This window comes from Chlamydotis macqueenii, chromosome 5, assembly GCF_036417535.1.
Source record: "Chlamydotis macqueenii isolate bChlMac1 chromosome 5, bChlMac1.mat, whole genome shotgun sequence".
Taxonomy (NCBI): Eukaryota; Metazoa; Chordata; class Aves; order Otidiformes; family Otididae; genus Chlamydotis; species Chlamydotis macqueenii.
Genome location: NC_141560.1, coordinates 57,005,246 through 57,018,071, shown reverse-complemented (window position 1 = coordinate 57,018,071; position 12,826 = coordinate 57,005,246). Strand labels below are relative to the sequence as shown.

Sequence of the window (12,826 nt, the reverse complement as noted above, 5' to 3'; positions counted from 1 at the left end):
GGCCGCCCGGGCTGGCAGGGGCCCGGCCCACTCCCCGCACGCTCCCCCGCGGGGACGGCTGCCTGTCACGCGGGACCTATGTCCGTGTTTTCTAAAAGACCTGTTTGATACACATAGAAAGCGCGGTTCCCCGGGGCCCAGGCGCCGCGGGACTCCAAGCTCCGGGAGCCCGCCGCTCCCCTCAGGCCAGGCAGCCGCCGGGCACGGGGCGGTGGCTCGCGCCGGGCGTGGAGCCGCGAGCGCGCCTCCCCTCTCCTCCCGCCCCCGCTACCGTTAGCGCGTGGCAGCGAGCGCGCGACCGCTCCCGGCGCGCGTGCCGCCGCAGGAGCTTTCGCGCGCGCCGTGTGCAGCGACACGAGGGGAGGCGGGCGGGGGCTGGGCTGCTCCGTTCCGTTCCGTTGTGTTCCGTTCCTCGCCTCTGTCCTACCCTCGCCGGCGGCTGCTGCTGCCGCTGAGCGCTGGGAGGCGACAGCGAGTCTCTGCCGCTGGATCTGCTCGGGGAAAGCGAGCGAGCGCGACTTTTACCTTTCCTCTCTTTCCACCTTCTTTACCCACCATGCTGCGGACGCCGCTGCCCGCGGAGGAGAAGCGGCGGCTCAACCCGGCGCCTTTCTCCTGAGGAGATGAGGGAGGCGCGGCCGGGCCGGAGCTAGCGCGACCCGCGCTTCTCCCCCCGTCCTCCTCCCTCCTGCCTCCCCGACCACCATGTGGGAAGAGAGAGAAGTCGCCGCGGCCGCCTCCCACCACGGACTCGGCAGAGCCCCGCCGCGCTGCCAGCAGCCGGACGGCGGCGGGGCGGCTGCCCCGCTGGCGCTCCCCGGCGGCGGCGGCCCGGAGAGCCTGCGGAACGGCTACGTGAAGAGCTGCGCGACCCCCCTGAGGCAGAACCCCCCGAAGAGCTTCCTCTCTCTGCTGCTGTTCCCGGTTGCCGCCGCCTCCTCCTCCTCCCGGGCTCTCCTCAGCCTGGGCTCCCTGGCCGCCCTTGTCCTCTCGCTCCTGGCCTTTCCTGGCCGGGGCAGCGCCGGGGGCCAGCAGGACGGGAGCAGCTGGCGGAGCCCCCGGCCGCTGCACGCCTTGCTGTGCCTGTCCCGCTGCCTCAGCCCCCTATTCAGCATCGCCTGTGCCTTCTTCTTCCTCACCTGCTACCTGGCCGGCGGCAGGCGCGGGGGGCACGGCGGCGGCACGACCCGCTGGTGGCTGCTGGCGCTTCCCATCTGCTGCTTCTCGGGGGACTTCGTGGCGCTGCGGTGGCTGCTGCCCGCGGAGGGGCGCGAAGAGGGGCCCCAGCCGCCCGCCGAGACGCAGATGGTCCTGGGCAGGCTCCTGGCAGTGCTGGCCTCGGTGGCAGCGCTGACTCTGCTGCGGAGCTCTCTGAAGTGGCGCCGACGCCTCCTCGTCTTGGTCTTCTCCAGCCTGGTGTGGCTGGTGTCCCTCACCAGCCTTCACTCGCTCCCCCCGGCCCTCAGACCGCTGTTGGCCGGCTCGGTCGGGGTGGCGGGCTGCCTCCTGGCACTCTGCGGCGGGGAGCACGGCATCTTCTCGGCGCCGAGCCGAGGAGCGCACCACCAGCATCATCACCACCCACGGCTCCCGAGCGTGGAGGAAAAAGTGCCTGTGATCAAACCCAGGAGGAGATCGAGCTGCGTATCCTTAGGGGAAACTTCGGCCAGCTACTATGGCAGCTGCAAAATGTTTAGGAGACCCTCCTTGCCTTGCATTTCCAGAGAGCAGGTAAGTTTCTCCGAAACTGGAGGGAGAAACTTTCTGAGGAATGAGCGCCACTCGCTTTTCCTAACTCCTGTGTATGTTTGTGCTGGATGTGTGCTATCTGTCAAACTCCTGTTAGAAGAATGGAGGAAAACGTTAGTTCTTTAGCGGGTTTCCCAACTCGGTTCTGCAGAATCGATATAGTCCTTTATGTCTATGTAGAAGCTAAATCATAACGATGTATTTGCTATAGGACAGGAGACTTGCTCGCGTTTCACACGGTCTTAAGTATTAGAAAGTAGTTCTTCCTGATTAAAACAAAACTCCGATCCAAACATCTTCAACTATCAGCTATCCTGTTGTTTTGATTTATTGTCCAAAGCCCACCACCACCTCCACTTCTGGCAGACTTCCCGAGAGAAAGAAACCACAGCTTTCTAGTTGCTCGACACTTCAGGTTCATTCCGCTTTCTATCGACAAAATTATTGCTAAGTGCTAAAGAAAAATGAGATTTTGCGGGATATTATTTATCAAATGTTGGCGTTGTTTGAGTGGCAGCTATTCTTGCAGATTAGTCTCTTGTTTCTCCCTCTCATCCTCGCTCCACATAAATTAACATTAGGTTTGGGTTGATGGGATTTAAGAAACTTCTTTTTACTGAAGAGACAGCTGTTCAGTTGAGTCTAGAGGGATGCCCGAAATGCTCAGTTTTTTTTGAATGGAGCTCTCTGTTGGTTTCTACCTCCTGGAAAACTTTTCAACGAGTCTTGTTTTTTTTTTTGTAGCGCAAACCTCCGAGGCGGGGTGGGGGATGGGGCGAGTTTATTTATATTGGTGAACTTGCACGTGAAGTGCAGGAACATCGAGTTGTGTTGCCGGTGAGACCGGCCTGAGGCTGCTGCAAGTGGATTATCAGCCCCGTTGTGAGAGGGAGAGTAAGAGAAGTGCGTTTAATAAACGTGCAAGTGGACAGTTTCTGGGAAGTGATTGTTGCTGCAGAATCCCCCATCTACTGTTCTTGTGGCGGAAATTCATGGATACTAAATGAAATTTTCTGATTTTGCTTTGACTTTTTTTTTTCCGTGATGCACTTGTGATTGACTGTGAAACAGCTCTGAGGAAATACGAGGTGAATCTGAAACGGTGGAGTAGTTTTCGAGTATTGCTTTCCCTGCATTTGCACAATAGAATAATGCAGCGGTAATTGTTTTTGCATAAAAGGTTAAAACGCAAGTATGCTTTAAGGGGCTTCAGAAATAACTCATTCAATAAGTTTCAAATTATCTAATGCATACTATGAAAGAAACATTAAAATATTGTAATGAAGATATTTAGGGAATATTCTATAATAATTTACTTTCTCTTGTTCCCTTCTGGATAGTCAATGCTGTCACATTTGTCTGCAGTACAGAAAACTCAGAAAATATGACAACATCTTTCCTTAACCTTTCTAAATGATAGGAGATATTTGTTCTTATGCAAGTTGCTAAATGCTTCCTTTCATATTCAGCTCACTTCCTAAAAGCATGCACATATTTCAAGTTAAGGCCTTTATTATTCTTTAAGTAACATCATAAATGTCAACCATAACTAAATATGTAGAATTTATTGGCAGTACTTAAATCATATGTGTTCATAATAAAATATAACTGTTTGGTAGACTTCCAGAATTTGATATCTTTATTATCACCAGAAGTGAACAGAAACAACAAAGAGTTCTGAAGTTCTTTATTTTTTTAATAGTCTATTATGCTTTACAGTAAATATTTGTACTTTATTAAGCACAGTTTAAATGGGATTCATAGATATATGTTCTGTGCAGTTTTTAATATGTGATTTTAAAAGGATAATAGGTTAAATCCTCTGATCTCGTGTCTGACTTGGAGAGAGATCAGACGTCGCAGAGCTGATAAAATGTCAATTGTTTGGGCAGGGAGGAGGGGAGAAGTAAGCCTACAATGTGTGACTTTATTTGTATAAACATTACAAGGTTTTTATATTGCTTCCTTGAAACAGAAGGAATATATGCACTTGAGGCTTTTAAGAGAGCATTTATTATGTGAGTTTTCTTTAAGGACTCGTGGCATGTTTTGCAGGTCTTCATAAAATATTGCAGTGATTCTTTTCCAATATTAATATTTTAAGATAGTGAGTTTAATGAACGTTGTTAGGAAGATCAGTGGAGTACAAGGAATGTACTGCAGGTTCACTGTAACAGGAATACTTTGATAAATGAGAGCTACGTTGCTCTTGTAATTCTATTAGATGTATTTTGTATGATTTTTATGAACCTCTTGTATGTAAAGATTTGTATGAACCTCTACAAGGTTCACACATAAGAACAAAAAGGACCCATAAGAACAAAAAAGGCAGATGTAGGTTTTGGTTACTCTTTGAGGAAAATAGGGAACTTAGTATTGACCTTAAGTTTTCAGTTACTTGTTGATTTGAAATTCTGCCCGGTACCCTGTCTAGTTGAATATATGATAAAATAATTATATTGATTTGACTGCTTTTTCATTAATAAGCTCAAGCCAACAGTTCTAAAGGCTCTATGTGCATGGAGAGTATGGGGCGGAACAGATGTGTGCAACCAGTAGTGTGTGCACACTGTAATCGGATGGAGCTATCACCGTTTTCTGGGGCAGCTGGAAAGAGGCCTATAATCCTTTTGAATTTGGGCAATCCTTATGACAAATACTTATTATTGCTTATTATTGCTTTCTGTACTTGAACAGCTATGGCAACTATAAAACTGGAAGGCTGATGAAATTAGATTACCTTTATTCTAATTTTTATATGAGTATCCATGCTTACTTTAGTTGCCAAAGTCTACAGATTTATGCTGTGTGTGGCTTTTCTGAAGTACATATGGCTAGCAATGTACTTTGAGATGGAGGGAAAGAGTCTTGAATAGATTATATCTTTAATTTTTTTTTGTGAATATGTTTAAATGTTGTTATCAAAATAACATAGAAGGAAGCAATATGACTACAGTTAAGGCTAAAAATTATGCAAATGCAATGTCTTTTCTGAACTCTACTATGTTAACACTTCTGCTCACAGAAATTCATATGATTTTAGCAGTAAACAGGCTTTTTGGATTCTTACTTTAGTATTTATCTTGGATCTAGAGAGGAATTGCTTATTAGCAGTATGACTGTAGTATTGATTGGTATTACAAGTTTTGTGTAGATGATGTTTTGATTGCATGTCTTAATTGGATGCTAATTTGTTAGCTGTACCTATCTCTACTGGTGTTAAAGGCTTTATCTTCATTGATTATTGCATATTTAGCACTTTTTTTTTTTTTTTCCCATGAAAGCCAAATCAGAATTGGGAATCTGAAAGGTGCTTGTCAGTATTGCAGATCTTGTAAACACTCTGCGTCCTGAAAAATACTAAAGTAAAACTTTATTTTTTCTTTAATATGGTGGTGAAGGAAATATGAGAACAAATAGGAACTCATACATAGGCACTTCTCAGGGTCTAGAAAGAAATGTGATTTCTAAAATTTTAATATTTTTCCTTGAGTAAAGAACAGGCCTTTCTAATTAAATATATGGGATATGTGTCTAAAACCAGAGTTGATACTTTTCCTAGCTATCTGACTGCATTCAAACATGTAGGAAGGTTAGAATAGTTCATGAGTAAAGACTGCTTTCATGTTGCACTCTGTTAATTTCAGGAAGAATTGTCTTGTTGTTATCTTGTTGAATTGACTGCTACTTCTCCCCAGTTTCTGTTCCGAGCTATCTCATGTTTTTGATGCATTACATTAGGAAGCTAAGGACTCAATTTGAAGAGTCTACAATATTTATGTAACTTGGAATTAATGCAGTTCCTTATTTGCTTGGACAATTTATATCAGTGTCTGTTTCCTATTTGTGAAACAAATTAAACTTTGTCCATAAGTACTCAGAGTATAAACTTTCTAGTGCAGAAGCTGTCTGTTAATATGTATTTTACGGTGTCTTAGAATTATTAAATTCAGATACTGTTTGCAGCCTAAAAACATGTGAGCCTTTACCTGTTGATTGCAGCCAATAACATAAGATGTAACTGTTCTTTCTATGTATTTGACAAACTAGCTCTTTGAAATTTTAAGTTTTCCCCTAATGGTTACAATGACTGTTACCACAAGTGTAACTGCATGTCAAGATTTGTTTCTGTTCTTAACAGGATCTTTGTATCTCTTGAGTTTTTATTGTTTGTCTTATGTGGAAAATCAAGGTAGAAATGTGGGTGTGTTGAGCTGTGAATGTAATCAATTTCAACTGGGTGCAACTAAGCATAGGGAATATACAAAGAGAAGGATTACATGGTGAAAGCAACAGTCTTGGAAAACTTTTTGCAACTATATTTCAGATGAGTAGAATTATACTGTGTGTTTCTGTCTGGTTCTCTCTGACCTTGACAAAATGTTTTGCGCTAGATGAAATGTGAAGATTGCTGGTGAGAGTTGCATCCTTACCGCCTCCTTTTTATTTTTCATTGTGAAGTTATATTCTTGAAGTATCATACTATATGCCTGACAGTACCATTTTCATAGTTGAAGCTGACCAACTGAACTGATTGAATACTATGGCCTTAGAAGTTTCAAAGGTATCAAATTCCAGCAAGTTTTATGAGAAAGGTGAGTAGGAAGTGAAGAGACCCTGTGGAATATGCCCTGACACAGGGCCAGCCTGCAGTGTGAGCTGGAATCTAGGAATCCACATGAGTGTCTCTCATGTCGTGAGTGAGTATCAAAACTAGGGTTGAGGTGGGGATTCTGTTAAAGTCTGGGCCTTATTTGGCATTTGATAGGAAATTTAAATTTTTTAAAAAAGCCTTTTTCCTCCTGTTTTTGTTTTCTGATACCTAAAAATGAAAACTTAATGGAGCCTTACCATCATTCAAACAAATCACTAAAAGCCAACTGTAACTGTCAGGTCAGGTGCTCATAAACTAGTTGCTGAAGATGGAAAAGAGTAAATCTTATATTTCTGTGCAAAGATAAGGTTTACAGGCAGGGAAATTAGGAGATGTAGTCTATTTTATCGTTGATGCAAAAACTTGGGAAGGAAAACATGAGAAACTTCTGCCTGTCAAATGAGAAAGGAGGGCAGACCATGGGAAGCTACAGTGATAGAATATTTTGTTGGAATCTCACTCATTTTTCTAGGATAAAACTATGTGGAGAGAGAGCTGAAAGAATAGTTTAAGCTGAGAGTAAAGGGGAGTGAAAGGAAATATTGAATTTCATTTTAATTTTTTCAGTGGGTGAAAACAGAGCTTAGCAAGAGGGAATGATACCACAGAATAAATTAAAAAAAAATGATAGGACTTTTCTGCAGCTCAATAGCAGGAATGAAAATTAAGGTAAAAGTCAGGGCTTGGATTGGTCAGGGCAGACTGTGTAATATATGAGTGAATATTAGGAGAGCACAGAAAGGATCCAGTGGAAGTAAAAGAGTACTAGAGCCTTCCAAACAGAGAGGAATCGTGGATGCTAATAAAGTTCAGAGCATAACAAGTAAGCTGACAGAATATGGCATTTGGGAAGGGGAAGTGTGACAGAAACAGATTGGAGAGATCTGTCCTTAAGGAAGACCAGTTAAGTGAATGGCCTTATTGTTGAGTGTGACAAAATGAAGTGTTTTAGGAACTAGAGATGGCATAACAACGAATGACTGCTGAAATAAAATTATACTTTCCAGAGCAGTTTTGTATTTGAAAGTGGATCATACAGCTTTGGCAAAGGATGTAATTCATTTAAATACAGGCAGTTGGTGATCAGGAGTAAGTTTTGATGTGTTGGACTGTCCTTACTTTTTCATAGCTTTTATATGCAGCATGTTAATTTGAAATAAGTGCAAATTTACTGGGAGAGGGACAGAATAGGGCATGGCTATCCAAGCAATTGTTTAACATCCCTCTTTTTGATAGTTCAGTATCTATGAAAACCAGTGCTGCTATGCAGAACATACATGTCTACTGGTGCTAACCTCACTTTGTACAGGGAAGTATGGAAAAAGCTGACATATTTCCAATTAAATGACTGATAGAATGAAAATCCTGACAAGTTTTGTTACCCACTACTGAGTTCCCAGCCTTAATGTTCCTTTATGCAAAGCCAAATACCTTCACTAAGTTAAAGGCATATTTGCAGCAAATGTTAATTTGCTGTTAATTTGGTAAAAAAAAAGTTAGTTTTACGGAATGTTAAAATGATCTTTTTCCTTATGATTTATTACTTTTAAGCTATTCAAGATACTATAGAAAATGTACCACATGCTGTATTTGGGTGCTTTGGATTTGGTTTTGAGAGGTCTTTCCTCTTTTATGAGGAACATTCTAGGCTTTTTGGTATGAATTAGCAATATATGTATGTTGATTTAGCTATATCCATGCTGGTATTAGTAACTGAGAAATATACACGGGGTTTAATTTGGGGTGAGTACTTTCAGTATGCCTAGAACAGCTAGTGCTACTCCCCTGCCCCAGAGGAACTGTACCACTGTTAGGTAGTGGTACAACAAGCCCCTGTCTCACCTGCCTGTTTACTGTTTTATCAGCAAAGTTCAAATACAGAATAAACTGTTCTGAAACTTAAGGTTTGCAGAAGGAAATTTTATCAGTTTTATTGAAATAACAACTTAACAATGACTCCCTGCATAGACGCTATGGTATTAAGAGTATCTCTTTTAACATTGGTCATGTTATGTTTTCTTTTTTATTAGATTAAACTCTTTTAACAACATAGGAGCTAAACTAAAGGCTAAAAAGGGCATTCTTGCACTAGACTCACTGTCTGCATCTTTAGTATGATCTTTGTTCCAATGTGACCTAAAATTAAAGGCCTGTATTTACATTTACGGTATTTTTATTTTTATTAGAGTCAGTTTAGTATTACAGATTCAATCATAATTTATTTTCCCTTTTTTAAAATTTTTTTTTTTTTTTTTTTTTCTCCTAAGCACTGTTGCGTGATACTTGTTTGCCATTTCGGGAATATAGTTTTGCTCTTTCTGTCTAGTAGATGTGTTTTGGTCTTATGTGTGGGTAATAGCGAAGGGAAATTTGTGTTGAAACCTGAAAGTGATTAGCAGACTGAAAAAGTTTAGATTCTGCTGTGCTTGTGAAACGCCATCTGCTCTGGCACTGCCCTGAAGGAATTGGCTCAGACTGGAAGAAAACTGTGCACACTAGCACAGTTTTCCTCTTGACTAGCCAGATCTGCAAGAAGCGGGCTTTATTTTGCTAAAGGAAAGATTAATGTTGATCTGGGTTATACTGTTTCCATTGAGATTGTCCATACAAAAGTGCACTGAAACACAGATGTACCTACTGTGTATTGCTGCTGTAAATAAACATTTATGTTAATGATGACAGTGGCCTGGTTCTTTCTGATGTATTAATATAGGACAGAGCAGTATTTTCACATCTTAACTAGAAAACACAAACAAGCTTATGTTGTCTACCTTGTATGTGTCCTCCTTCTGTTCTTGTTTCAACTAATTGCGTTTTTGGGGCAGCACAGTATCCATTTGGGGATCACTGAGGCATGCTTACAAAGCAAATTTCAAATGAAACTTGCAAAGAGAGAATTTCGATTGATTATGCACAGATGTTTAACTTTTTTTTTTTAATAGTAAAAAGCTGAGGGATGTTATATAGCATCTTTGCAACGACTGAAGAAATGTAGTATGTCTATCTGAAGTTAAAATGAGTGATTACCATGATGTAAGTAACAGCTTTGTGCTGTTATGGCGAAGCACAGTTGAAAGTACTTTGATTAAAAGTATCTCTTAACTTATTTTTATGTCATTGTAGAAAAGCATTAATTAGTATCTGTGTCAGTTTCTTGCTACTTCTTATTTACCACAGCAGAATGTTTCCCTGCCAAAATTCCCTGGCAATATTGAAAATCTAATTTTTCCTTCTGTTTGGAGTTTCTGGTTTAACAGGTTTGACTAAGAAAGAAGAGTTTGTAATAGCTTTTTTTTTTAACAACCAGTCTTTTTTTGTCATTGCTTTAAATTAATTTATTTTTCACAACTGGCAGCCTATTTGCTAGATGGCAAAAGATTTTAAAAGCAGCTTGAAAATAATAGATTTGCCAGTTTTTCTATGATGTCAAGATGAAAATAAGAAAATAGGAGTAGATGAGCAGAGGCAGATGCTGGCTATTTCCTTTAAAGGTGGCCTGCTTTCAAACCCTGTGAGACAATGGCTGTCATACTGGAGACATCTGCAGAATGTTCTGAAAAAGAAAATAGTACTTCAGTTTATGTGTGAAGGATAACAATTTTTTACAAAAAGTAAAAATCAAAGCTAGTTAAAAGACCGTAAGCTTCAAACCATCTTGTTAAAACAGTAAAACTGTGCTTACATATGAAATTTACATAACCCATTATTAAAGTCATTAAGGATAAAATTTCAGGACAAATTCCTTTAGAAGCTGATATTATATCTGTAAATATGAAATTGATACTTACTTCAGGAAAGTATCTTAAAACTTCAGAAAATATTCAGTTTTTGTTTCATATAATAAAGAGATGCTGTTTCAGGATGTCGTAGTTCAGCCCTGATCGGGACCAGACTACACAGTCTCTCTCTCTCACTCCCCCCACCTTCCGAGAGAATAGGGAGAGATAACATAAGGAAAAACGGCTCGAGGTTTGAGATAAGATCGGGGAAAATCCTTAAAGTTACCGTCACGGGCAAAACAGACTTGACTTGGGGAAAACTATTCATTTATTACTACAAACAGCAGGAGAATGAGACAGAGAACAAGATAACCTCCCTCCACCCCTCCCTCTTCCCAAGCTTAACATTATCTCTACTACCTTCCCCTCCTGAGCGGCACAGGGGGGAAGAGGGAATGGGGGTTGCGGTCAGTTCATCATACGTTGTTTCACGCCGCTGCTTCATGGTTGGGGGAAGAACTCCTCGCATTCCTCCCCTGCTGTGTTGTGGGGTCCCTCCCCTACGCCACAGTCCTTTGTGAAACTGCTCCGGCGTGGGTCATCTCTTCCATGGGGTGCAGTCCCTCCAGAACGGCTGTCCCAGCGGGCCTTCTACCGGCCACAGCCTCATTCAGGCATCCACCTCCCCTGGTACGGGGTCCTTCACAGGCTCCAAGTGGATCTCTGCTCCTCCGTGGGCCTCCATGGGCTGCAGGGGGACAACCTGCTCCACCATGGTCGTCACCACAGGCTGCAGGGGAATCTTGGCCAGGAGCCGCGTTACTCCTCCCCCTCCTTCTGAACTGACCGTTCCTCACAACAGGCTGGCAGATGTCTCTCAGGATCTTTTTACATCTTATTAACTTCTCATCTCCTCTCCACTTCTTGCAGCCAGGCCGGACCGCATCGGGTCCAGTCAGCCGCCTGGCGAGAGGTCAGAAGGTGAGGCCTGCAAGGCCCATGAGGCCTGCGCCTCCCGCTCTGCGCCTCTGTCCCCTCTCAGCTTCTTCACATCTTCTCATCTCTTTTTTTTTTTTTTCCTGTTTTCCCCTTCTTAAATACGTTATCGCAGAGGCATTATCACGGGACATTCTGCTACCAATTGGCTCAGCCTTGGCCAGCAGCAGGTCTGCCCTAGGCCCGGCCGAGTCCACTGAACAAAGGGGAGCAACTTCTAGCAGTTTCCTACAGAAGCTACCACCTTAGGCCCCCCCTCACTAAACAAAACCACAACACAGGATTAGCTACAAAAGTCAATACAGCTTTAATAATGGACCTATAAAGGTATACAGTTAGTCTTATGTCATTTTTCTTGTATGAGACTGGTTGCTGTTAAAATCTCACTGCTAATGATTTGTAAGTCTTCCATACTTGTATTAGCACTTATTCTAGTAGGAAGCTCCCTAGAGTCAGCAGTGCACTTAAGCTTTCAAGTGGAAAAGAACATGTGTTTTACAGTGTTTAAGGATTGAGATTCTAGTCCTTACTTGTTTAAAAATTCACAGGGTTTGGTGTAATTTATAACTTTAGCTCTCTAGTAGCAAGTGTTAACAATCACAAATGAATATGTTCTTAAAGCTATATTCCTTTCAGCTGTCTGGTGATGGACAGGATTGGTGTACTTTTAGAAGGCACTTCTTTATTTTTAATTATTTGGGCCTTGAAAGGACAAGAAAAATAATTTCCCAGGAGATTAATGCTCAACAGTAAATTGCTTGCTTGCTTATCTTGTCTTTTTTGAAATATCATTTTTCTTTCTCTTTCCTTGTCCTTATCTGTTCTTCACTTTAAAATAATTTTAACACCTCTTCCTAAGTGTGTTCTTTCTCTTTCTACATGTTACAAAATCAGTAATGTAAGTTGATTCAAAATTACAAGTGTCTTTCAGCAAAGACATAAAAATATTTTGACTGAAAACATTTTACTTTTTCAGAAATCTAACAATCAAATTATTGTTTAAAAAAATGTGTAGAACATTTGGTAACATATAATTTATAAAATAGAAGAATTAAATATTTATTTGCATTTACAGCATAAAAATGTTTCTAGAATCCCTCATTTCAGTACCATGTAAATATCCATTATTGAAAAATGATACATAAGTAGACTGCATTTGAAAAGACAAATACATTTATTTTTGACATGCTCCTACAGATCTTATCCTTTACCTTGGTACTGTACAATATTGTAAAGTTATTTGGTTTTGCATTTTGTTCTTTTTGTTCTGCAAGTTATATGCAAGGTGCTTGCCTACCTGCTTCATTCTTTGTAAGCATAACTGCAAATTTACTTGTAAAAACTGAGCTCTTAATATGTAGGCTTTTGTAGTTAGGAACTTATTCTTTGCTGTCCAAAGAGAGTCTTCGGTAGTTTCAAAGCTGAAAAAAAATCCTCTGTTTATTTCCTGGATAGAGGGGACAAAGATTTTCTAGGTTGTTTGGTTGTGGATTTTTTGGTGGGATTTTTTTGTTAGGTTGTTTTTTTTTGAGAAGACTAAGCCTTTACCCATCTTGTTTATGTTTTGCCTAACTCTTTCCTATTGTAACCGAGTGAGGAGGGAGAAACAGGAGTAGTATTGGCTCAAGTGGTGGAGTTGTAGCAAGAGTAGCTGGTTGACTAATGATAACAGGGAATGAACTATGCCTCAAAAAATAAATACTGGACA

The 12,826-nt window shown here is 41.6% G+C and overlaps 1 protein-coding gene across 1 annotated transcript in view; it reads left to right on the top strand.

Moving 5' to 3' along the window:
* The first annotated feature begins 437 nt into the window (after positions 1–437).
* The window catches only part of PDE3B (phosphodiesterase 3B), an 87,021-nt gene continuing 74,632 nt past the window's right edge, over positions 438–12,826 (top strand). The window contains exon 1 of the mRNA XM_086749705.1: positions 438–1,731. Coding sequence (XP_086605831.1) covers positions 706–1,731 — 1,026 coding nt within the window. The 5' untranslated portion in view covers positions 438–705. The remainder of the gene's footprint in view (positions 1,732–12,826) is intronic.